This window comes from Sinocyclocheilus anshuiensis, unplaced genomic scaffold (genome assembly GCF_001515605.1).
Source record: "Sinocyclocheilus anshuiensis isolate Anshui unplaced genomic scaffold, SAMN03320099.WGS_v1.1 scaffold2171, whole genome shotgun sequence".
NCBI classification, from domain to species: Eukaryota; Metazoa; Chordata; class Actinopteri; order Cypriniformes; family Cyprinidae; genus Sinocyclocheilus; species Sinocyclocheilus anshuiensis.
In genome coordinates this window covers 480,545-508,400 of record NW_015537929.1, presented here as the reverse complement: position 1 = coordinate 508,400, position 27,856 = coordinate 480,545, and the positions used below count along the sequence as shown (strand labels likewise).

At 35.8% G+C, this 27,856-nt stretch overlaps 2 protein-coding genes across 2 annotated transcripts in view; both read right to left on the bottom strand.

The window, feature by feature from the left end:
• LOC107658076 (poly [ADP-ribose] polymerase 3-like) overlaps positions 1-3,743 on the bottom strand; it is a 4,787-nt gene extending 1,044 nt beyond the window's left edge. Inside the window, 10 exon segments of the mRNA XM_016446504.1 lie at positions 211-388; positions 654-734; positions 1,166-1,321; positions 1,563-1,783; positions 2,018-2,159; positions 2,268-2,447; positions 2,558-2,603; positions 2,605-2,681; positions 2,802-2,993; positions 3,691-3,743. Coding sequence (XP_016301990.1) covers positions 211-388; positions 654-734; positions 1,166-1,321; positions 1,563-1,783; positions 2,018-2,159; positions 2,268-2,447; positions 2,558-2,603; positions 2,605-2,681; positions 2,802-2,981 — 1,261 coding nt within the window. The 5' untranslated portion in view covers positions 2,982-2,993; positions 3,691-3,743.
• Positions 3,744-5,340: 1,597 nt separating this feature from the next.
• The window catches only part of LOC107657935 (metabotropic glutamate receptor 2-like), a 42,484-nt gene continuing 19,968 nt past the window's right edge, over positions 5,341-27,856 (bottom strand). Inside the window, exons 3-6 of the mRNA XM_016446280.1 lie at positions 12,332-13,169; positions 10,062-11,125; positions 6,836-7,013; positions 5,341-5,714 (exon numbers count right to left, since the gene is read on the bottom strand). Coding sequence (XP_016301766.1) covers positions 5,641-5,714; positions 6,836-7,013; positions 10,062-11,125; positions 12,332-13,169 — 2,154 coding nt within the window. The 3' untranslated portion in view covers positions 5,341-5,640. The remainder of the gene's footprint in view (positions 5,715-6,835; positions 7,014-10,061; positions 11,126-12,331; positions 13,170-27,856) is intronic.

Here is a 27,856-nt window from a genome sequence, read left to right as displayed (position 1 = left end):
CTAAAAAAAAAAAAAAAAAAAAAAAAAAAAACATCATTTCAGAGATTAAAAAAAAGTGCCTATTAGTAATGTCTACCACATTACCAAGCAATCCTGGCCACTGTGTTGCCATGTTGTATCTAATTAAACTACATGTGTTTATATTGTGCTTTTTCATTTGAAGTCTATACTGATGCAAACAATGCAATAAACTATGGTCCCATTCCTCACCATAGCCAGCAGATTTGATGTTTTCAGAGGCAAAATAGATTCCCCTGCCCACACGTCCACCAGAATGGGGCATAATGCGAAGGCCGCTCTTCAGAATAGCTGCGACCACTGCCACATTTGTTCCATGCCAAAGCAGCTTCCGGTTCTCCAATGCATAATTTTCCCTGAAACGCTCAGCCTATCCACAAGCAAATGCACACATGCACACACACACAAAGGATTTCATTAGGAGAAGAAGACTCAGTAATGAACAGAATTCAGAACACACACTGAGGCCAAATGCTTACTGCTGGTATGAAATTAAATTAGGAATCTAATGGGCATCTAAAAGGAGTCCAAATAGAAAAACACTACAATGCATTTAAACAGTAAGATTTTTTTGTTGTTACAGTTTTACTGTTTACTTTAATAACGCTTACTATGCTTTACGCAATACTATTCACCTCTGTATCTCTCTCAACTTCCCAGACATCCACCAAAGTGAGTCCTTTTCTTCCAGTGGCATTCAAGTACTTCTCAATAATCTTAAGAGGGAAAACATTTTTGAGTGCTGCACTGCATTTCAAACCACAACTCAAGATCAATTACTTTTATAACATCATTCACAAGGTGTTCAATATGTATTAATGTATTCAGTAATTTTTTATTTAAATCTGGAAATAAACTGAAATTTAAAAAAAGTTAATAGTATAATAAAAATATAAAAGTTAATCAAATAAAAAGTTAATAGTATAATAAAAATATATAGTTTTGCAATATTACTACGTCATATTCTGTAGTTAACACATACTAAAAATCTTGCTAATTAAACTTCTTTAAACTGATCAGTATTATGCTAACAATATGCAATGCATAATTTAAAATATATATATTTTATTTCCAGATTAAAATTAGATTTTGAATCCCAGATTCCCCATTGTAGACTCAGGCTATATAGATTTCTGTGCATGGAAACCTTAAATTCCTTTGACTTCTTATCCATTAAGCTTAGCTTGCATTTTAGAGACTGGTAATTTTGGTCAACTGGATGAGGCACCATGTCCTTCATCTCTTCTTTGGCTTTCTCGGATTCAGCTTTAAGACTCTGGGCAACCTCGATGTCTGCAAGAACCTACAAGATACAAGCATATTAGGGAAATTTGGATTTTGGTAATTCTTATACAGATGGCAAAGCACTTTACATTGCTCATTCATCTAACACACAAGATCGATGTGTTTTTTGTAGCCAATACTTTTTTGGCCTATGTATGATTTGACTAACCAATAACCCTATCTGTGAAACACAGTAAAAAGTGCGACAACTAGCCACTATTTCATCAAACTCTGTACACATTAACTGCTGTGAATCTCACCAAAAGCATCTCTTTTTTGCCCTGAAGGACAGAATCATCAGAGATGACTGGGGGTCTGTTTCGGCCAAAGTTATGAGGAATTATGGTGAAGAATTTGTTGGTGAGTTCTTCTAACTTGTTCCGTTCCCCCTTCTTTATTGCAGCTTCAATCTCCTCCAAAGCCTCAAAACCTTTGGCTATCTGTTGCTTGCTGAGTTTCCCCAAGGGCATCTTCTTAATATCTGACAGAGAAATATGCGAAACATGAAACTCCTCCATAAAAATGGATCTTATTCAATGTTACAGACAAGTGGTAGATAGGTGTGTGAACTGCAGTCTTCATAGAGTTTTAAAAGACATAACTTATTTTTCTCAGCTATCAAAAAGAACCACAATAACATGGCTATTGAAAGGAACAGAAGAACTGGGACTTAAAGTCCATTCAACGATTCAATGCTATATCATGATAAACTAACCCAGGTTCATGCTGGTCATGGCTTCTTTGAACATGTCGTTGTCGAAGATGAATCGAATGAGTCTTGGAGTTGCATCATCCAATGTACAAGGCAGAACTTGTTCACTTTTCACCTTGACATCTCCACCATCTACAGTGTCCACCTGCATGAAACACAAAATATTAGAAATGGTCAAATGTGTTATTCTTTTGAAAACTTCAAGGTTCAATCAAGGATGTAATAAAAAAAAAAAGACAAACAGGCTTAATACCTTCACTTCTGCATCCTGGTCGCCGTCTACCTCTATCAATGTGTACTTCCCAGAATGCGAGACAAAGTTTTCTCGATCGCTCCAATTATTTTTTGTCTTCTCTTCGAATTTCTTTTCAAAACTCTTAATGGCTACATCAGCGGTAGATGGACCGGCTAAATTGATTCGGCCTGACTCTCCCTGAAACAGTGAAAGATAGCAAAAATAAGTCATCCATTAGATGCTACAAGACCATTTTTGCACATCATGTTGTGATATATTTGATTGACAAACAAAAGAAACTAACTTACCACTCTACCCCATCTTGTCCAACAATAGTACTCTCCTCCAGACGCTGATTTGGATTACATAGAATTTGTTATTGTTGTTTCCAATGTTGGTTTGGTTCAACATACAGTCGTAATCTTCGTGAACCTGTATGTTTAGATCAAAACTTTTTTGTGATTCAGGGCAAGCAGTAATTTGAGTAATAATTTGCATTACTTTTTACATTTGCATTACTAATTTGCAATTGAATTACTCGTTCAGTCTCACCTCAGCATTTGATAGACGACAGAAGATGTCTGGGTTCCTCGTGCCCTTCACCTGTGGACCTGTTGCCTTCAGAGCCTCTTTGGCAGAGGTGAACTTGTCCTTCGGGACAGCTTCAGGCTCCTCCTTAACCTTCTTCCCTCCAACTTTGGTGCTTGATGTTGCCCTTCTCTTAGGCGCCATCCTCTTTCCTCTCTGTTCATAATTAATCATAATTTATTAATTTTTTTAACTTATTTTAAAAATAAGTTTATATTTGGTATGTTTATATGGTATAGTGTCATGTCCCGTTCATATTTATCTCAAAATTTCTAAAATACATTTTATAAATGGAAATCTTAAGTAGTTTTTCATTGCAATATTACAATTAAACATTTCACCTTTGAGAAGCTTTTTGTAATGCACGTGTAACTTCTATAATGAACAACTGGGAATTTGTAAAAAAAATATTCCAAATATTAGTAAGCAACCATCCTGTTTGATAAAAAGTTTCAATGGTATGATATCAAATTTCAAAAGATTGCTAATAATAAATCAACACAGTACTGCTGAGACATGTGCTGGAGACAGATGCTGGAGTTTACTGTTAGTGACGTAGATCTTCCTCGCAGCCTATCCACGGGGGTGTGTCTAGTCGACAATGAAAACATTTGCTAACTGACAAATATGTTCACGAATAAACATACAATGTCATATATGTGAAATCGTGTTCATAATCTCGGCGAGTCAGGTGCTATGTCGTTAACGCAAAGCTTGGAGCTAAACTGAGTGTTCTTTATGCACACCTGCAGCTGTAGCTTTACATACCTGTAACAACATATAGTCTACAGTGCAATATGACTGATAAAAATGACTGGCGATTTTATTATTAGTCATACGAAATTATACTGACCTGCTAGTGTCCGTGCTGTCCAAGTTTGCAGATTCACTCTCACACTTCGGGACTGTCTGCAGCCTGACTTTGGTGTTTCTGAGCAAGTTTACGCCAACCTCACACCCCTTCGTTGCCCAGGCGTTCAGAAATCAAACATTTACTCTGTAACTGTTTACCTCAAAATACCATAGTTACTGCAGTACTATAAAACCATAAATAAATATGCTATAACTTTAAGAATTTTCTTTATTTTTTCTTTCGGTATACCATGTTACCGAAGTTGCAATTCATGACGTTCAATCAAATCAATCAATAAACCTTGTCCTCAAGGCCTATTGTTTATAGTTTTTAGTTTTTAGTGAATATCATACACGCCAACGTTTCGGGTTCTGGTGTATCTTAAAGGGGACATCCCGCAAAAAAAAAAAAAAAAAAAAAAAAAAAAAAAAAAAAAAAAAAAAAAAAAAAAAAAAAAAAAAAAAAAAAAAAAAAAAAAAAAAAAAAAAAAAAAAAAAAAAAAAAAAAAAAAAAAAAAAAAAAAAAAAAAAAAAAAAAAAAAAAAAAAAAAAAAAAAAAAAAGTGAATAACTTGACTTATTTGTCAAGTTATGACAGTATTTTGCGTAATACAAGTTGCTTCAAATCTTTAGTAGGCACTATACAACATTAAAATTATTTCAGAGTAATCAACTTTGTGCTTCTCGCTTAATGTAAACTATAATGTTGACTTACTTAAATGGAAGCAGTGCTTGAAAGGAAGCACTTAATAATACTGTTTAAAAGTAACAGTCTAAAATGAACAAACCTCCAGTGGGACTATATGGACAGTTCAGCAGCAGGCCTCACTGTTATAAATAAGGCAGAAAATGACCGCAGATATAACCATCACAAACAATGAATGTATCAGGTTGACAGGACAATTTCCTGTTTGTTATTTTGCCACCATGCCCACCAATGATTGAGTGTGCAACACAGTGTAGCCTATATCCTTTACCCTTTCTGTAACATGGGTCAGACTGTGATAGGCTGCATATGTGAAGCTGTATGTGCATTAAATATGTAGTGCAGTAACTGCAGCATTTACATTATTTTGCCGTGTAATTTTTCTTAATGGTTTACTTCGAACTTGGTAACTACTATAATGACTTTATGAAACAATGAAATTGGGGGGCATAATTTATTGCATTTTGCATTTGCATATCACCTATATTATAAAAAGGACAATCGGGGCATTTACACGGTCCAACTAATTAGCATTTAACATGAATATTCGTTTAACAATAAAAGCTGATCTCACCCAATTTGATGTAATGAGCAACTATATCCTCTAGATGGGGATAATATACAAGTTTTACTCTGTGCCATGAACATTTTTGTAAATATTTAATCTTAAAAAAATAAGCTGATGTGTCTAATTTTCTCCAATGTACAGTGATGGTAATTGATAATATAATATAATATAATATAATAAATATAATATAATATAATATAATATAAATTATAATATAATATCATATAATCCTGAACTACCACAAGAGAGCTCCAAGTTAAATCAAACAGGAGAGCTTGTATTCATATAAAACACGTTTTATTTACATAAATTACAAGAAAGCACAAACCAGAATCACCATAAATCTACATTAAAAACATCTTGTATATAATACTTTAAACAGATTTACTATATTTTAACTCCATATCTCAAACAATACTTTATTATGGTTTCCATAAAAAGAACAGGTATACAGAGTTTAAACTGGCATCCCACTGATATTATCTAACTAGCCAGAGAGAGAAAGAGAGAGAGAAACAAAATGGGATATTGTACTCACAGCACGTTGAGAACAACATAACAGGCTTTTTTTTTATTCTGAATAGTCTCCTCAACATTAGCAAACACTTGATTTCATGACTAGTGAAGATAAGATTTATCTGTATACCGCGTTTGGCAAACAAACAGGAATCCTGTTTCTCAGAGTGAGGATGTTGTTGAGTCCACTACCTCTCTGCCATTACATACTGTAGGCACAATATTGGAGGCGGAGGCTGTAAAGACATTATTAATAACAAAGATATTGTAAACTGCAAATCACAGTGTATTACCATTGCCATTCAATATATGGTTTCAAGTATTTTGGTGAATCTCATTAAATCATGATTTTTTACTTTAATTCAGAGCCCTGCACATAACATGCTGACAGATATGTGTGTGTGTGTGTGTGTGTGTGTGTGTGTGTGTGTGTGTGTGTGTGTGTGTGTGTGGAATAATTGACAACGTGCCGTTAAATCATTAGAAATATATTACACATCTGAGATGGTAATTAATTCCTTCACCGATTTTATTAATTTGTTTCTTAGTTTTAATTCAATCGTGGCCTTGAATTAAGAATATGTTCCAATGACTTATCAATTCATTTCCCTTGTTTTAGTAAATCATGGCCACTTTGTATTAATTTGTTCCTTGTTTTGATTTAATTAAAATGAGGGAACAAATTAGTACAAATTAAGTGGCCACGATTTACTAAAATTAGGGAATTAATTAGTACAACAAATTCTTAATTCACGGCCAATTAACACTATTTCCTCACTGTTTTTTATTTTATTATTTTTTTGTAATTTCCTTTATTCTCAGTTCCCCTTACATTTGTATTACTACAATACAGCATAAATCACTGTGGTATATTTTTTAATTGATTAAACCCACAAATACTAAAATATATAATTATTATTTTCATAGTACATTATTGAGAATTAGTATTTTTGCATTATGGTAATGAGAGTAATTGTATCATAGTGCAAAAGAAAAACGTTTTATATTATAATACTCATTTTTCATTTATTTTTTTATTTTGGGGGGGGGGGATATGTTATTGAACCATTTTGTCAGATTCCCATACAGTATGCTGCAGCAGTATCAGTGCAATGCAATAAAGCCAAATACCTGCACTCACAGAATCAATTATACTTTATGTTTATTTTCCAATATTACTTCGCCATCATACAGTACTGAATATTTTGATCAATATCTTTCATTTCTGAAGTTGGTTCAGACGTTGGCAAACCATATTTTTGAATATGGGTGACAACAGTTAATCCATATTTTTTATTTAAACAGCTGCTGTTGATTATATTGATGATTCTGATAGAGATAGTAAATAATACTGTACTTTGAGAGAAGCTGGAGCCAGGGCCAGTGGTCACACTGAATCGAGTGGTGGCCACTCTGAGCGTGGTGACGTTCTTCTGGGGCTGAAAGAGGATGATGTGGATCTTGGGAGCGAAGAGGCAGCCCAGCACCACTGAACCGCTCAGACTCACAGAGATGCACATGGTAGTGGTCTGTACCTGAGAGAGTAGACACAAAAAAGTGATTACACCACCTTTACATTTACACAGTGATACCACCTGACTGGCTGATTCATTTTCGTCAAGGATGTTAACATGGATTGAATTTATTTTTCCATTGAACTCAATTCCAAAGTGTTGCCAAAGCCTATGCGGCTGAAGATGTATCTTAAGAGGATGAATCCATGTACAAAGCAGGTGTGTGTGCCGTGTCTAAGCAATCTCATGCATACTAATAACATTTTGATGAGAGAGGGGGTGAATCAACAGGAACTATTTCTAAGATTTTCACTGTTTTGGCTGAGATGTTTGCTTGTATCGTTGTACATTTAATCTGGCAGATGTTTTTATCCAAATCGATGTGCATTCAAGCTATACATTTTTATCAGTATGTGCATTCCCTGGGGTTTGCAACAAACCTCACGACCTTGGCATTGCTATGCTCTTTGAGTTGGGCAACAAGAGGATTTTCATTACACAAAGGTTTCTTTTTTTATTCTGAGTATAAACAGCTAACTACTGCTTGTTTTGATCTGAACTGGATCACAAAACATTTCGGTTAACAGCCCTCTCAGGGTCGCAGATTGGAGAAACTTCAATACGACCTTGTTAAATAATTGCAAGAGTTTTCTTCTCAATGCCAAATGAACAAAGAGTTGCTCATTCTTTATTTTTTCCAGTATGTTAGATTTAAATGTGTTTATGTGAGAGCGGCAATGTGTCAGAATAAACCAAAGTGCTTTTAAATAATGCAGAGGAGAGCTGTGCTAGGAAAGGTCTTATATCCTTTCCCAGCAAGACTTGGTCTTATCTTAACTAAACATGCAATTTTCATATAGAATATCACACTGAGTGTTCTTTAACAAAATATCTCAAGAGTGAAAGACTGGTATCTGAAGCGACTCTGGTAACTACACTAACAAACACACAGGCAAGTACCCAATTGCAAATGGAAATAGTTCTCAAAAAAACTCAGATAACAGGAATAATGTATTACATATATTATTTTAGTAAACTACTACTACTATTATTATTATTATTATTATTATTATTTCTGTATTATTATTATTATTACTATTATTGGTTATTTTGCATTTTGTATATATTGAGGCTGATGTCGTTAAACTCTATATCTGAATGAACTAACTGAAATGAACAATGTAGGCTGTTTTCACGTTTATTTCCAGGATTCCAAAATTAATTAATTCCTGAATCCAAAATTTTATAGTATGGATTTTTGACCCCACTATTATATTTGGGTTCCAGATTTTTTAAGTCTGGTTCTGATTATAATCTTAGTCTTTTATGATTTTAATCTTACAAGCAGTGTGCTCTTTCTTCTGCGTATTAGTGTTGTAGTTGGTAGGTGAGAAGCAAAAAAGATAGAACTAAAATGATATCTGCGGGGATGAATGAGGCTGTAGCATTTCCTGTGAGTGTGTGTGGGAGTGTGGCGAGGTCTCGGTCTCTAAGGCACACCTTGCTTTCTGAGCTCAGGCCCCAGCTGGGCATCATCCTCCCATGCTCTAACACATCACCTCACACTCTCACACACACACAAATACAAAACGCAGAAACCCTGAACAGAGAATGACATCCTGTCCAATCAGAACTCAAGGAGATTCCCTTTTCTCTCCCGATGCCTTTTTGTCTCTTTTTTGTCTGTATTCTTTCTAGTCTTGATAGATGATGTAGAACCAACACTTGCAGAAGCCCCCTACAGCCATTAACATCTCTGGATCATGTTTCTATCCTTCTTTTTGCTCACTAGAGCATCCAAATACATTATACAGTGGCTGTTTTACCAGCAGTGCTGACTGTCTTTACCAGTACTGTGATGTCAGACTATTTTGGACATATTAATATATAAAATTATACATTGCAAAAATTTGTGCTGCACTGTAATGCTTTGATTCACAATTTTCACTACAGTGCAATTTTAACCAACCAAATATTAATAATAATGTTAGATAATAATTTGAATTGAAAATAAACATTAGGATATTTTTCTTTTGATTTCTTTGTAATCCTGAGGTACTTGACCAATTGAATAGCAGGTTTTCATAGGCTAGCCATTTGCTAGGATGAAATATCCCCACTTTCTTTGCTCTACATTGAACAGCTTTTGAGCCACATGTGAGCTTCTCCTTTCATCAGTGTAAAAGACAGGTGATCAAAGAGATTTCTCTATCTGCCATCTGAATTGGCAGGAACGGTAACAAAAAAAATCAGTCAGGCAAGCTCTCCAACTCAAAGTCAGTTGTAGGAAAGTGATTAAGGGTTATAAGAGAAGCTCATTATCGAAATGATGAAAAATATTCCATGCTGTCATTGTGTGTGCAGTGTGATTTGAAACAGCCCCTCTGATATATATTCCCAGAGGAGAGCCGGTAATATCCCCTCGGCACATGATTTACTTCTTAAAGAAATCACATTGTTATACAGAACACTCAGGCAAAGCATTCATTAACAACATTGAGGGAGCATAGCCAAAACTCCACTATGATATCATCTTTAGAGTGAACAAAAAAAATCTAAATTATTGTTTTTGACATGCTCCTGGTATTATTGTGCAATGATAATATGTATACACATCTAGTAAGATGTTTAAAGCTGAATTTTCAGCAGCCATTACTGCATTCTTCAAATGATTCTAATATGCTGGTTTGGTGCTCAAAATATTTGTTTGAAAAACAATTGTATTATTATTATTATTATTATTATTATTATATAATTGACTCCACCTCTAAAAGGACTTTCCTTTCTTGGGCTGACATTACAAATCCCTCTTAGTTTCAACCTTTCTCCTCCAAACCACCTGACTCCATACTGTTCTACAACACTTCTCACAATCCAGTAACCTGCTGAATATCCTGTTGCACTCATTATGGAAGTAAAATAGGTTGCAAATAACATTTCACTTTGACTCTAACATAAAGCTCTGATTTAGAGGTTATTATTTTCATAGAAAGAAGCTGACAAGCTATTGAGTGTTGTTGGTGAGGAAATGGCATGTATTGCTGCATTGCACTGTTCTAATTTACTTACCCTATAGTCACTGGCAGTAACATAGAAGATTGGCTGGAAAGCCAGCCAGATTATGCAAGTGGTGTACATGGTGAAGCCGATGAACTTGGCTTCATTGAAGTTCTCTGGGCACTTTCGAGTCTTAAAGGCGTAAAAGGTACAGAAGATGATGAGGACACAGTTGTAGGTTAAAGACATCAGCATGCTAGAGTCCTTGCTGTTGCACTTCAATGTCACCACGTCTCTTCTTTCAGGACTGACCTCCTTTTTCACCCCAGGAGCCTCAACCAGAAGCCAGACCACCACAACCAGGAGCTGACAGGAAATGAGAGCAGCACAGATGGCCACCTGTGAAGCTGGACTGATGAACCTCGGCCTTTGAGCTCCATCTTTAACGCCGTTGAAAATCCGAGCAATGCGATTGGTCTTGGTCAGCAACGCAGAGTAACAAACGGCGAAGGAAGTTCCCAGGCCGAGCCGCCGTAACGTGCACACTACGGCAGACGGTTTGCTGATGTAGATGAAGGTCATGCAATAGCAAAGTAGGACACCTATGAGAAGAATATAGGAGAGCTCACGTCCACTAGCTTTCACCACCGGCGTCTCATTGTTCTTTAAGAAGAGGCCAATGACAAAGAGTGTGCAGAGCATGCCAAGGCAAGCTATGGTGACCGGCCCAATAGCCCAAGCATCCTCCCAATGAATGTACTCCTCGGGTAAATTGTAACACCTTGTGAGATTGTCCAAAGGCCACTGTCCAAAGCTACAATCCGCACAGGTGAATTCATCCAGAAGGTACTGGTAGGGCTGGCAGGGAATGCAAATCCAACAGCAGACGTCACCAGGCTGCATGGTCTTAATTTCGTTTTTCCTACATGGGTCGCTGCACTGGGACGTGGGCACCACTTGGCTTTCCCAAGGAATCAGACTTGTGTTCAGACTTAAATCCTGGGCCCAGTATCCCACTTTCCTATAGACGTACTCGTCATTCTCTTTGTGATAATGGAAGATGTTGTATCGGCCCAGACTGTCTCCATAAGCATCAAAGAGAACAATGTTATCTGTATCAGCTGGGCGAAATGGAGCTGCGGACACAAAGTGCAAATGATAAACATAATTTATTTACATTCTTGGCAACAGATGAATAGATATTTTACAGCAGCAAAGTGTTTTTCTTTGTAAGCAGAAAAATTTACAACCCAGAAAGACCTTCTTAGGTAAGTCTGCCCTACTTTCTTCAGCATCCTGCCCGGCACATTTCTCATTAGGTTTGTAGATGCACTGGACTCAGGTGCGAATGGTACATTTACATAATTGAGGTCAGGAGGTTGATACATCGCCTGGTTTCTATGATGTAATTTGGCATTCTTGGAAGAACATCATGAAAAAGCAGTCAGATGGCAAAAAGATTTTGAAATAGATAAGGAATATAGGAAACTGACAGACTTCCATTAGTTCCCTAATACAACCAAATGACCACCACTCGGCACAAACATTGATTATACATCCCTGCTTGTACTTGTTTAAATCATTCAGAATTTAGCATGGGGCTAATGAGGCTAATGCATGTAATAAAACACTTAGACTGTATGCAGGTCATATGTTGCATTCATGCATTAGTGTAATCTATTTTACAGCAGCAGTTTTCCCCTGAGGGAAACTTCCTAGATCCATGTATCTTTCAAATTGATTTCTTTGACTTAATAAAGAACAGACATAGATATACTGCTCAACTGGTGTTTACTTTGAGATAAACTACTGGATGAGTGCAAATATAAACTTTCTTTCTTGGGGTGAATATGAATAGATATCCCAAGATTCAAGATGATTGAAAACTGCATATGGAAGCCATCCATAAATATGGTTAAATAAAGCAAAAAAAAAAAAAGGAGTTCAAATATTAGGGCTATTTATTTACAGGTATATCCTTCAATATACAGTATATATATAGTTTACTATGATGTTTACTAGATCGGTTCACTATAATGGAAGATTTTGGTTAATAACATAAAATTTTAGTCCGTTCTTTGCACAAAGTGAAGAATTGATGTATTGCTTTAGAAAACTTGGAAAATATGGCAAAAGTCATATGGACCACTTTTATGAGTTTTATGTTTTTTTTTTAGTCCTTTTGGGGCACCTGCTTTTGAAAATGAACAGTGTGAGCATTTCGCAACGTGAACCATCATTTGGTTTCCATGAAAGCTGGAAAACTATGGAATTGGAACAACACAAAGGTGAGTAAATAATGACAGAATATATAAAATCAAACTTTTGAAGCTATAACTCACCATCAAATTTTGTCTTCAGGATGTAGTCCTTGTACAGCTTTTTTCCATTGACTGGTTTCATGGCACTGCAGAGTTTGGTGGTGTTTGCGCACACTGCTTGTCTCATGTTATGATGGGCATGGGCCATAGCGTAGACAGCATTCACCACAAACATGATCTTGGACTCCTGCTCGAATTTGCCATCCCGGAGAGAATGTTTCCCACAATTAATATCATGCAGGCTGCACTGAAAGTGATTTTCCCAGAACTCTCTGAACCAGGGGTTACGTGTGTTATTATAAGGATTGAGGTTTGTGAAGTATGTTGCGAATTCAGGGATTGGATAGGATGCAAGCTCAATGGTAAAAGCTCCATCTGCTACACTCTCACTCCCTCTCACCACACTCTCCTGTGCCCCCCAACCATCGCTGGCCACCCAGATGAAGGAGACGTTCATGCGCTTTGCTGCAACCAGGAGCTCTCTTGCGTCTTCACTTCTGGTGAAGAGGATTACTACTTTAGCATTGGATTTCTGCAACAGAGATCTGATTACTCCTTCATAACTGTAGGGGTCCATGGAGCGACTGACCTTGGCGGACGTAGCGATGCAGATTTGCAAGGCCCGGGCCTCTTGCTGAAAGGCGTCAATACCTGTCTCACCGTAATCACCCTCTGAGGCAACTGTGGAGACATAAGTCCAGTTGAAATAGCGCAGAATCTCAGCCACAGCTTTGGCTTGGTAGAAGTCAGGGGGTACAGTCCGGGCAAAGTAATCATAACGGGATTTGTCACTCAGTTTCGCACTGGTGGAGGCATAACTGATCTGAGGAATCTGGAAAAGACGCAGGAGATTGGCCACCTGCAAAAGGACAAATGAAAAACTGTGATGAAAAACTACTGAAGTGTGTAAATGGCCACACTATTTCACTGTGATTCATGGGTGTTGGCTGTCAGTACAATTCTCATAAACTGTGTAATCAAATTTATGTGTACTTTAGACCCTACAACCATAGGGTGTCTTCATTTTCAGCCAAGTACCCATATATATACATACACACACACATACTGTACATGCATAGATAGATATACATACATACCTATATATATATATATATATATATATATATATATATTCAAAAGAAATGAATACTTTTATTCAGCAAGGATGCATTAAATTGATAACTAAGAATGAAGATGTTACAAAAGATTTATATTTGAAATAAATGCTGCATTTTAAAATAAATGCTACATTTTAAAATATATTTAAATAGAAAAAAATACATATATATTACATTGTATTGAGCATTTCAGAAACATTTTAAGTAATTGCACTGACCTCAAATTTTTGAACCGTAATGACCGTAACTGCTTCCACTAATTTTGTATCGGGTTAATGATATTCCCCTAACCCTACTTCTAAACCTACCCCTCACAGAAACAGTTATCACCACACGCTTAGCATACTGCAGCGATTAGTCTCACCCTTCTCACTTGCCTCATCTCCGAGAACCCTAATGGCAACATTTTGCATTCCCATTTTCACAATGAAAAAAGCAGTCTCAAATCCTAAGAAACTAGCCTTCTCTATTATCTGACATGGGTGCAACATTGTCAGCAGCACTTCATGAAACTATGACTTTCTATTCTTGCTTTTATTAAACATTAACCCTTTTACTGTCATAGTGGTGGTTTATTAGTAAAATATGCATGTACTAAAACTGTGGCTCTATGAGAGAGTTCATTGAGTATCTAGGTGCTGAAGGACACTGAAGTGCTAGATCTATATGATATTGCAAAGCGAGTCACTTCACTCAGTAAACCTGAGACACTTCTGCCAGCTGTATGTGAGAGTGTTTTAGTTTTGATCATGTGATATGCAATGGAGCCTGACTGGTCTGTGCCTCAGGCAGTTACTCAGAAGCGAAAGTCAGTATGGGAAAGTCAGTATGAAGATGCCAGCAACAGAAAAGAAAGCTCTTCAGGATTTCTTTGTACTGTATGTCAACATTGCATAACATGTAATTGTCATCACCTAAACTTCCAAAACCAGAACACAGTGAATATTCGAGGTCTCAGACACAAAAGAAAAGGTCTCATAAAAAGAGAAATACAAAGACAGTCTTTTCTGAATGCTATCCCACTTAAAAAGTTTTTATTTTAATGCAGTACTTCCCGAATTAGTTGTACCCCCACAGCCTTATCAGTAAAACTAAAGGCCCCTTCAAAGATATCAAACCATAAATGTGTTCCTTTTCACTTATACGACAATTGTTTAAAGAATAAAAAAATAAAGAAAACCTTAATTAATAATAACCGAACCCTAACAAATCTCCTAATAAGTATCATTAGAATCACAAAGTATGTGTGCAAAGTGCATGGTGAAATAAAGATCAGGCAAATAAAGAGATTACCGGCTACTGTTTTGTAAGCACAAATGGAATATAGCCAGAAGATATTTAGCACCAAGGCCACAACCTACTCTTCACATCCACCAGACTCAAGCTTTCTCCTTCAAACAAAAGGCAACAAATTATTAATGTAACTGCCTTACCTCATGTACTTTCACATAAACAGCCATTTAGAAATATTACTTGTCTGTTATGCAATATTTCTATTGCACACTGCCCTACTTACTGTAAGTGCTGGACCTCAAGAATGCATACTAGAGCAATTTTCATGTTATTCTGTGGTTACTAATGCATGACGTCAATAATAATGTCACTTTTGTCTATGTGACACAGCTGGGGCAAAAATGGCTAATAAAAGGCTTGTGCTGGTCATTATTGTAGCCAAATAAGTCAAGTCAAGTTACCTTTATTTCTATAGCAGTTTATACAATAGAGATTGTTTTGTAAATGGCAGAATCGATATGAAAAGTCAATTATGGAGACAATTCAGATTCTACTGTAAAGCAGATCCAAAAAAGACAACAGTGTCAGAATTAAAGTCAAGTCAGATCAATAACAGTGTAAAGTTCATTCATTTTGAAACAAGTTCATTTGAGCTACGAAGCAGCTTTACAGAAGACAAAAGTGTCATCATCCAGCTTAATTCAGTTCTAGTTTTGTTCTCATCCAACTGTCAACATTACTGAAAAAACAATACAACATACAAGCACTAAAACAACTGCTCACCAGATAAATAAAACTGTTTTATAATCTTACCTTTATATCGTAAGCTAAGACAAATACAGTCCATTACAACATACAAACAGCCTAGCAATAAGACAAACACTACAACAATATTATCCACCTTATTTTCCTGTAAGAGTGGGCCTGGCCATTTGTAAATTTTACGGGTCTGGTTTCCAGGGTCATTTGCATCCAGCTATTTTTAGCTGTGCAAAACAGCTCGTTTTGCTACATGATATTGCAAATTGGTGTGTCTTACCATATTATTTTAATGTATTATCTTAATTATTAACACACTAGTTTGTAGTGCAAACAGTTTTGCAGTTTACTGCACTTACTGTTATTCTTCTCGTTATTTCTATACAGCGGCTAATGAACCGGAAGTCTCACACATTGACAGAAAACGGCTTACTTCCACATTGAAGAATAAGGTGGATAATGATAATGATAAAGGGACAGTTCACCCAAAAATCTTGGGTGAACTATCCCTTTAAGTCCTCTGAGGTAATTTTACGAGAGATTGGACTGCAACATAGTGTATGACGGTGATTATTTTACAAAACATCAGATTGCTGAATGCTGTGATTGACCAAACAGAATCAGGTATTCTGAATAATAAAACTGTATATAAATTATTAAATCAAATTAACATTAGATCAGATGCATTTTAATAATAGGTGACACCAGAATTATGAAAGATATACCTGTAACCTCTATCATAAAACTCTCTCTCTATCTCTTATTATGCACAGATTCAGTCGTCTCATATTGAAATTTCCAGCAGCATTTTTACAGTTATCAGAGAGGCGCAATATGAAAAGTTCAGCATATATTTTCATATCTGTTGCTATAGAAACAAGCTGGGTTGAAAATAAGAGGGTGCCTTTGAGAAGCAGAGGTTCATGTTGTTACTTTGTTTCCCCAGAGTTTCCCCACCTCAGCCTTTCTGACGATTCAATGTCATATAAAATTAGCTTAAACTAAAACCGTCTGTCTGTGACAAGTCCAGACTGTCTGTGTTTAAACATATTAGAAGACAGCTGCCAGATTTACTCTCTGTTTTACTTTTCCGTCATGTCCTTTAGATTCACACACCCTTACTTTGATGCCAAACTGCAGGATCTGCGAAAGAAACAAGCAAGGTGAAATCAACAAACACATTTATTTAATATGGAATTTTAGTGGATAAAATGAAGCAATATAACGTGTATATAAGTAAGATTTCATGGGTGTCTCAGAAATATAACTAGAGACTATCAGTAATTATCTAAATTATAGTCTATGCTCTAATCACCTCTTAATTATAGTACATTTTCTAATTGTCTCTTAAATTAGATTTAATAGCAGTCTTGTATTCATTAGCCAGCTTTGTACTACAGTAGCTTCACATTCGCCGCCATCAGTATAAAGTGCATGCAGGTGCTCATGGATATTTATTGATTACAGTTCAGGATTTTTAATGCAAATGTTGCATCTGTCTGATGACATTTCTCCAGCACTACAGCAGAAGGCTGCCAATCACAATGGGATGAAAGATTATTTTCACCAATTAAGTGTTTTAGCATACAGCTTGATAAATAGCAAGGATCCAGTGTTTTTTTAATACAGTAGCACCATTGTGAATCATTCATGTCCTCAGCACAAATTATATGGGACAAATGAAACACAGTTTTATACTAAGAGTAACCTTAAGTATGATCAAAAGTAGCAGTATTGCTTGTGTTAAAAGAAATGTTAATGAATGAATGAGATGAAATATTAAAAAACAGATGGCAGTGCCCAGATACTAAAAGATCATCAAAGGTTTCGAAAGTCAAATTGGTCACAGTTACAGTATCAGCATAATGTTCTCAACAAGAATTTCAATCATTTTTTGAGGAGCATTTCAATCCAATTGATTAGCACTGATTAGCCTTGGGTCGCTTTTCTATTATGCCAAATGGCTTTGTGTGACTTCAACACATTAGATATGGAGCTAATGCCCTTTGTCATGATGCTGAGAGTCTGCCTTCAAGACACAGCCTAGGATTTAATTAAGAAAATCACCAGCCACATGGATTTACAGACGGAAGAGTCAGCTGTTAAGTGGATTAATTATTCTAGAGGAAAGGATGGCTCTTGAACAGCGGGAATTGTGTTTGGTGAAAGAAGTGGACATGCTGTATGTTTCTTATTTAACATACAGTATCCAATTATTCCTATTCTGCAATATATTTCCATGTCATTAGCTGCTGAAAATTCTGCTTAGCTATAACAGGAATAAATTTAATAAAAAAAAATATTATAACAGAAAACAGTTATTTTAAATTGTATTAAAATCTTTCAATATTAATATTTTACTGTATTTTTTATCAAATAAATGCAGCCTTGGTAAGCATAAAAATCTTCTTTTAAAAACATAAAATCTTAATGATTCCCATTTTTGACTAGTAAACAATTTTTTTTTTTTTTTTTCAAAAACATTTTATATATGTGTGTGTGTGTTTGCTTGTGTGTGTGCAACAGTTCTTTCTGGTCCTCAAATCTGATTGGCTGAGAGCCTTTTCCCAGCGTGAGATATTCTAGAAACATCGGAACTCCAACCATTTCAATCACCAACTGTTTGTATCACTCCGCTTGCGGTATTTCTCACAGCGAGACACACAAATTCACTATAATTTTATAAATAATATTGTTTTTCTGTCACGGATTGTAGTTTTACGAGTTTTTTAGGCGAGAATGTACTTGTTTTGACTTCAGATATGCAGATTGTTAATAAAGATAAAATCTTTGCTTCGGAATTTAAAGGAACTTTGGCACCACTGACAAATATTTAATCTTGTAAAATGTGTGGTAAGTAATTTAACTTACTGCCACTCCGTAGTATACACAGAGTATGTGTGATCGCGAATCTCGAAAGTGAAAGTGAGCGAGCATTCAAAAGCGATTTCAATGGCCCGCATATTAATAGCGGCTCCCTGATACCCGCAATTTATATACAGTAAAATTATCCAAACTATATAATTGCAAGAGAAAGCATTGAAATATATTTTTTCCTCCCATCTCATATTTATTACACATCAGTACACGTCATTTCCTTTCCAAACATGGTATTCGGATTCAGGCACATCCCTATAATGTTTTATTGTGAATATGATATTGAGCTGAAGAATGAATGCTGTATCAGATGCAGGTAATCACACTCGCTCAGTCCATCTCTCTCATAATACTCTACTCTACATAATACACTGAGCTTTTAAAACAATAATACAATACATTTTCAATGAAGCAACTCAACTCAACAACTCACCTCATAGACACGAGGCCACAGTGTATTGCTCACATATATATATATATATATATTTATATATATATATATATTACAAAAGGTACTGCATAACATGAAACACCCTACACAGGAATGTATCTTGTATTTACTGATGAGCAAGTAAAAACTTTCCCCTTAAGACATTTTTGCAGTCTGACAGTGCGCTCATGTCTTATTCATTTACACAGCTGCGTAACACTGGCCTGCTGTCAGTCACTCTATCAATACACTCTCTGCACTGCCTTCATATTGACATTTTATAGGAGAAACGATCCAGAGGCAAAAAAGAGAGGAAAATGGAGAATAGAGAGATAAAGGGAGAGAGAGATTACGCTGTAGTAACCTTGTTTGTAAGGCTCTGGGACCTTCTGCTCATACTAGATCCAAGCTGAGCTGAAGATAACATAGAATATTGCACTATTTCCTTGGTCCAATGACTCTCAGTCTCTTTACTGAAATCTATTATTTTGGCTTCCTCTATAATGCAAGAGACTGAAACATACAGCAGAGAGAGACTCACACTGAGGGCAAAGCAGCACTGCATTATATCTGGAAGGTTTTCAAAAATGAAAGAATGTAGAGCAAGAAGACAAAATATACATTTTTCCATTCATATCCAATACCCATCTGTTTACAATTTAAGAATGAATTGATCCGACTACTCATCTACTCATTAATGCATAGACTATTCATCTTGTCTCCCACTCATTTCTCGCTCACTGATGCTCTTTTCTCTCATGTGATGTCACACACTGTGCTTGTGCTATCACACATTTCATTCCATATTTCATATCACACACAGCACTGGCTCCACTGAGCAATTTGTTCCCAAGCACAGAAAGTGTTACTATGAAATATGTATAAACAGAGTAGAGGGAAAAAATTGAAACACCCTTTTGCAGAATTTAACGCAGTATGAAGATAAAGATGGACATGAACAATTTACTTCTTAGGACTGTCAAAGTTATCTGTTAAAACTGCTTTGGAACAATATTTGTTGCGAAAAGGTCGATAAAAATCAATTTGAAATGAATATGTTTCTCTTTAGGTTTATACTTTGGGGGTAAAAAAATAGATACAGTACAGCTAATACAAAGTCAGTATTATTTAGATAGCTTTGGCTTCAGTACAGTAACAGTATAAAAGCCACCTATTTAATTTACTATAATTTCACACCTTTAAACATGTACATACAGTATATACTATACATATTGTATATACAGCTGCCTGTATATTTAGTGGATCATCATATTTGGGGGTCCTTGGAATCAAACATTTTGAAACCCCGGCTTTAGATGATGTAAGACATGACCAAAATTTGGGGAAAAAAATAATAATTTGAAAAGGGACAAATCCCAATCTCACTACATATTTTTTAAAAAATTAAATGAAATAATAAATATGGGTATGTGGCCCCTCAATTTATATGGGCATGATTCTTCTGCTTTCATAAAGATGTCATGAATTTTTCAACATGAAAAACCCATCTGTTTGTCCCTAGAGATTGTCTCACCCTACTTTTGAAGACACATCCCCACTACACATCACAAAGACACGCACAATTCAAACACAACTCAAAACTGCAGTCTTGCCTAATAAATAAAACCTCATAACGTGCTGGATAATACATCATTTCATACACGCAGAGATGCGTGTGAGGAATGCCATATGAGGATTATGATAAATGCGGTGATAATGATGACCAAAATAATATTTATGATAATGCTGCTGTCATCAGTGATAATGATGATGAAGAATGACAGTGTCGGTGCTGACGATGAGAATATTAGTGACACAGAGAATGTTATAAATGATGAACTAATGCTGCAGTGACATCTCTTGAGCAGCTTTGTTTGCCGCTACATCAGAGGAAGTGGATTCCACATTCGGGATTTTGAAGAGTTCCGTTGCCAGGGAACAGCTGTGAATGTGTTTGGTCAGGTGGAAGTGTGACCCGGTTAGAGAGGAGAGGATCTATCTAATCTAACTCTGATCCTTCACCCCAGTCTGACAGAGGACTCTCTTGCTCAGGCTTGCTCTCTTTCTGACAGGGGTCTTTATTTTTATGTGCCCTTTAGGTGGCAACAAAGTCACTAGCCACCATCCTAGCGCTCACTCTCATAATCTCAACAATTCTTCAGTACATAAATCACAGATTAATTATTGTAATAGTCTAAATGTGAAAGTTAAATGCAGTTTTAGTGTGCGAAACAACCTAAAGGTTACATTTTCATTTTGATCTGAGGTTCACAGTGAGCTACACATCAGATGTGGATACACTACTTTTCAAAAGTTTGGGGTTGGTAAGAATTTTTAGCTACCCAGGGTCACTGGGAATACATGCCTCTTCCTTTGTTTCTGCAAAACTCAAACGGACGCATCACTGCAGCTTCCAGTTGAAATGAGCACTAAAGGCAGTAAAACTCTGACAACTTCCTTTTCACACAAATTATGGGGGAAGGTTACCGGACATTTGAATTCTGAACCGCCGCAATATGTGCTTGAAGCAACTTAATAATAACACTGCAATTCATGCCTGTATTAACGTAATAAAAACATGGCCACAGTCATGTATTGGACGTGCATTTTAGAACCACTCACTAGACATTTCACTTTGAAACTTCTGCAAAATGTACAGTAAGGTACGTAATATCTGTGTTGTGGAAACTTCGCTACAAGCACGATTTTTCAATTAGCCTGGGCTGCTTTTTAATGTGTTAGAAAGAAGTCTTGTATGCTCACAATAGCTGTATGTATTTGATTAAAACTACAGTAAAAATGGAATATTGTGAATGACAACAACTTAAAATAATTGTTTTCTGTTTAAATTTTTTATTTTTTTTTTATTCCTGTGATGGCAAAGCTGAACAGCATTAATTTAAAATAGAATTTATTTGTTGTATTTACTGTCACTTTTGCTTTTAATTTAATGCACACTTACTGAATTAAAAATATTAATTTCTTTAAAAAAATCTTACTGACCCCAAACTTTTGAATGGTAGTGTATATATAACTTCAAAAAAGTACACTTGTAAAAATATACTTTTTTTTATACTATATATATATAATTAAGTGTATTTTTTTTGTTTTGCTTTTTTTTTTTTTTTTTACCAGACAGATGTCGAGTGTTGATGAAGCATTTAAAGAGATAAACTGCTGCTCATTATGGCACCAATAAACGGTCTCAGTCATGCAGACAGAGGTAATGGTATGTTTCTAACAGCCAGAGAGGCTCCTTATAACTGTCTCTACGAATGGTGAACACAGTCAATTGACTTTCAGCTTTCTATGCACATCCATACTTGTGAAACGCTCAATTACCTAACTCATTTTTTCTTTATACTGTTGGTTTAAAATAATCTGCATTAGACTTTTATATTTCAAAGATTTCATTACTGAGGAACTGCTTTGCTTATTTATTTGTTGTCAGTCTGTTAGCATTAGTGCAGGATACTGCTTCATTATCAGTCACACAAAGCCGAGAACTCCAATGGACCGAATAAAGCTGTAGTTGCCAGTATGAATTAATCACTAGCTATTCCTGAGGTTAAATGTTCCTTGGTATGGTTACAGAATGCCTACAATCAAGAATTAACATGGAGCTCTGAGCATTTTCTCAGAGAACAAGTCAACTTCTATAGGATTATCATTCAGCGCTTTGTGTGAGCATTGCAAATTGTTGTTAAGAATTCGGTTCGGTTCAATGTCCTCTTGAATGTCTCTTCTTGTCTGGATAAAAAATTATTAAAAAGCAGTATAAATATTATGCCTGCAATTGCATTGCAATAATCATAAGCAAACACTTTAGACCAGGAAATGAAACAAGATAAGACACCAATTATGAAGGTTCTACACCTGCATCTCTGCATAAAGCTGTGAGTCACTCAAGTGTGGTGAATCATCATGAAACTCATACTCAGAAATCACAAGTAAACGAACCTCACAGCTAATAGTTCACATGCAGAGACCCACATACAACAGCAACTTCATTAAGAAGGCCAAAAGCACCGCTGGGAGTTTTCCAGGTAAACTACAGGAAGACTTCTGACCGGCAGTATCAATCCTTGGTGTAAAAATAGCTAAAACACAGGAAGGTGGTGAGATCAGCTGAATATATCACCAGAGGTGTTTTGTCCAACCAGCAAGACAGCTCTAGCAGAATTAAGGCCAGAAAATTAATCAAGGATTCACTCAACAGGCTGCTTTCAGGGAAATGCTATCACAGCTTTGAGGCCAACACAAAGAGATTCAAGAAAACTACTCTGGCTGGCTGGCAGGCTGGGTGGTTGCTATGCAGTTGGTGTTCATGAGGATTGTTTTTTTTTTTGCTACAGTGTAGCTAGGAGGTTTCTGAGTGGTAGCTAATAAGCTGCATAAATGTTGCTTGATCTGTGCATATCTCTCTACTGATTCAGATGACTTTTTCACTGGAAGAAGAAATATTATGGATAGATGATTCATTTGAAGTTCTTAATGATGGATTTGTTCAGATGGTTGCTAATTAGCTGCATACTGGCCCTAAACCAAAAGAGTGTATTTTATATTCTAATAAAAATTTACTCACCCTATGGCCATCCGAGATGTAGATGAGTTTATCATTAAGGCAGTTTATCACTTATGAATCCATCATTAAGGCATTTTAACTTTAAAACTTTAAAATCCATAATAACACTTCCTTTAGTGAAAAGGTTCCCCTGTTGTCATCTCACTCTAAAATCCACTGACTTGCAGTATCTGTTTAGAGCTGTTTTGGACTGTTTTAGCTTGCAAACGCTGCTTGATCTGTGCTTATTTCTCTCCTGACTCAGATGAGACGACTTTTTCACTGTAGGAAGCAATATGGATAGAGGACTTGTTTGAAGTTAAAAACATCTTAATGATGGATTTGTTTCTTACAAATGCAGCTTTTCACGTCACAAGACTATTACAATTAATGGCAAAATGAATGTTTGGAAACGTAAATTGATATTTCCTACTGACACACTACAACAAAAGATAGAAATAACTGACTTAAAATTTTGGCCACCACTGTATACGTAAGTTCATCAAACCATTTTAACGAGGTCTTTATAATAACTGACTGGTGTTATTTTACTAGACAGATGTCGAGTGTTGATGAAGCATTTAAAGAGATAAACTGCTGCTCATTATGGCACCAATAAACGGTCTCAGTCATGCAGACAGAGGTAATGGTATGTTTCTAACAGCCAGAGAGGCTCCTTATAACTGTCTCTACGAATGGTGAACACAGTCAATTGACTTTCAGCTTTCTATGCACATCCATACTTGTGAAACGCTCAATTACCTAACTCATTTTTTCTTTATACTGTTGGTTTAAAATAATCTGCATTAGACTTTTATATTTCAAAGATTTCATTACTGAGGAACTGCTTTGCTTATTTATTTGTTGTCAGTCTGTTAGCATTAGTGCAGGATACTGCTTCATTATCAGTCACACAAAGCCGAGAACTCCAATGGACCGAATAAAGCTGTAGTTGCCAGTATGAATTAATCACTAGCTATTCCTGAGGTTAAATGTTCCTTGGTATGGTTACAGAATGCCTACAATCAAGAATTAACATGGAGCTCTGAGCATTTTCTCAGAGAACAAGTCAACTTCTATAGGATTATCATTCAGCGCTTTGTGTGAGCATTGCAAATTGTTGTTAAGAATTCGGTTCGGTTCAATGTCCTCTTGAATGTCTCTTCTTGTCTGGATAAAAAATTATTAAAAAGCAGTATAAATATTATGCCTGCAATTGCATTGCAATAATCATAAGCAAACACTTTAGACCAGGAAATGAAACAAGATAAGACACCAATTATGAAGGTTCTACACCTGCATCTCTGCATAAAGCTGTGAGTCACTCAAGTGTGGTGAATCATCATGAAACTCATACTCAGAAATCACAAGTAAACGAACCTCACAGCTAATAGTTCACATGCAGAGACCCACATACAACAGCAACTTCATTAAGAAGGCCAAAAGCACCGCTGGGAGTTTTCCAGGTAAACTACAGGAAGACTTCTGACCGGCAGTATCAATCCTTGGTGTAAAAATAGCTAAAACACAGGAAGGTGGTGAGATCAGCTGAATATATCACCAGAGGTGTTTTGTCCAACCAGCAAGACAGCTCTAGCAGAATTAAGGCCAGAAAATTAATCAAGGATTCACTCAACAGGCTGCTTTCAGGGAAATGCTATCACAGCTTTGAGGCCAACACAAAGAGATTCAAGAAAACTGGCTGGCATGGCTGGCAGGCTGGGTGGTTGCTATGCAGTTGGTGTTCATGAGGATTGTTTTTTTTTTTTAGCTAGGAGGCTAGGAGGTTTCTGAGTGGTAGCTAATAAGCTGCATAAATGTTGCTTGATCTGTGCATATCTCTCTACTGATTCAGATGACTTTTTCACTGGAAGAAGAAATATTATGGATAGATGATTCATTTGAAGTTCTTAATGATGGATTTGTTCAGATGGTTGCTAATTAGCTGCATACTGGCCCTAAACCAAAAGAGTGTATTTTATATTCTAATAAAAATTTACTCACCCTATGGCCATCCGAGATAGTTTATCATTTATCATTAAGGCAGTTTATCACTTATGAATCCATCATTAAGGCATTTTAACTTTAAAAATCCATAATACATAATAACACTTCCTTTAGTGAAAAGGTTCCCCTGTTGTCATCTCACTCTAAAATCCACTGACTTGCAGTATCTGTTTAGAGCTGTTTTGGACTGTTTTAGCTTGCAAACGCTGCTTGATCTGTGCTTATTTCTCTCCTGACTCAGATGAGACGACTTTTTCACTGTAGGAAGCAATATGGATAGAGGACTTGTTTGAAGTTAAAAACATCTTAATGATGGATTTGTTTCTTACAAATGCAGCTTTTCACGTCACAAGACATTAACTGATGGACTGGAGTCATGTGGATTATTGTGATAGTTTTTTATCAGCTGTTTTGACTCTCATTCTGATGGCACCCACTCACTGCAGAGCATCCATTTGTGAACAAGTGATGTAATGCTAAATTTCTCCAAATCTGTTCACATGAAGAAACAAACTCATCTACATCTTGGATGGCCTGAGGGTGAGTGCATTTTCATTTCTGGGTGAATTATTCCTTTAAAATGAACCTTTAAAAAGAACATTGCTTGCAAACAATCAATAATTCAATACAAAGTTTGATGAAGGATACAAAAGATAGTCAGAGCAAGTTCAACAAAAGAAAGCACAACAAACAAAACTATGACTTATGAATCAACTACCACTCAAAGATGACTTATTCTTTTACAAAGATGAAGAACCGCGCGCACACACACACACACAAAAAATGAATGCATGTTTATGTCAGGATTTTTCAATGGGCCTTAACTGGAATTACTGCATATTTTTAGTATCAGACGTATCAGTTACAAGCTAAACAAAGTGCATTCTGTGTAGAAATGTAAATTTCTGCAGCAATATCTGTGCAACAACGTATTGCGTTGTAAACCAGTTGACATCCCTTCAGCTTTGATGTGTTGTCAAGCCGATGATATATGTTTCAGATTTAGGGGGTTGGGGCTGTGCTTTGGAGCAGACACTTTAGAACAGCGCCTCCATAAATAGCTGCCAGGCAAGGACATGCACTTTTTATGAGAAAGGCCCCAAATACCGACCTCAACCAAATTATATCTCGTTCATCAGACTCTCTCTCTCTTTCTCTCTCTCTCTCTTTCTCTCTCGCTCGCTCACATGCCCTAAAAGCTTCTTTAGCTTTGTGTCTGTGCTGTCAAAGCCCGCCATTCTTATCACTCCACAGGAAAGAATGCCAATAAAAGAGAGTGGAGTCTTAACACGAGAACCTCTAAAAGCCTGAAGCAACCTCCTGCCTGTTTCAGTCAACTCCACGCAGCTACCAGTGAGTTCACACTACTGTCAAGCATCTCACCTTTACAAGCCTGCTCTCATTTCACAGCCATACTTCCCTGAACAAAATTTACAGCTTAAAAATTCATGGATGGATACAAAGTTATCAGCTCACAGTGTGAGAAAGCATTCAAGAGCATATAAAGAATGCAGAGTGTATGGATTTTTATTCACTCTTACTGTAAAACCCCAGTGTTATTTCTAAAGGCAAAAGCTCACAAATAATGAGCAGAATGAGGGTGTACTGAATAACAAAAGGAAAATGGTTAATCAGGGTTTTACAAAATTCAGAATTGAGCAAATGAAGAGTTAAAGTTCCCTAAATTTCAAACTCCCTAAAGTTTGGGGTTGGTAAAATTATTTTTTATATTTTTGAAAGATGTCTCTTATATGTTCAGCAAGGCTGAACCGATCTAATCAAACTAAAGTAAAATCAGTAATATTGTTAAATATTATTATAATTTAAAATAACTTATCTATTTTAATATATATTTAAAAACATTTTAATTATTGATTTGATGACAAAGCTTAATTTATTATTTCAAATGTAAGAAGACATTTCTTATTATCATCAGTGTTGAATACAGTTGAATACAGTGTTGAATACAGAAATGTGCTGCTTGATATTTTTGTCAAAACTGTGATGAGTTTTTCAGGATTCTTTGAAAAATAAAAAGTTAAAAAGAACAGCATTTATTTTAAATCTTTTGTAAATTATTAATGTTATTATAATTCTCTCACTTACAATTTAATATTTAATGCATCATTGCTGAATAAATGTATTCATTTAAATCAATCAATCAATCAATCAATCAATCAATCAATCAATCTTACTGACTAAAAACCTTTAAATGGTAGTCTATTTGTGGCAATACAAACATCAGTGGAGGTTTAGTTAAAATAAATTAACTTCATTCAAAATTAATTATTTTACTATTAATTATTTTTGATTGCATTTTAAATGTATTTCATTTACATAAATTATTCAAATCAATGATATGAGTTTCTTTGAATTTGAATTTTATTTCGATTTTTTTATTTTAATTTTACTTCCTTACATTTACAGTTTTGCATACTGTTTTCTACTTCAATTCAAATTCAGGAATTTAAAAGGTATTCTCAATTACATTATGAATGGCACAAAACTGAACTTGTGATTTTCACACAGTAAAAAGAATATAATTGGCAAAAATAACC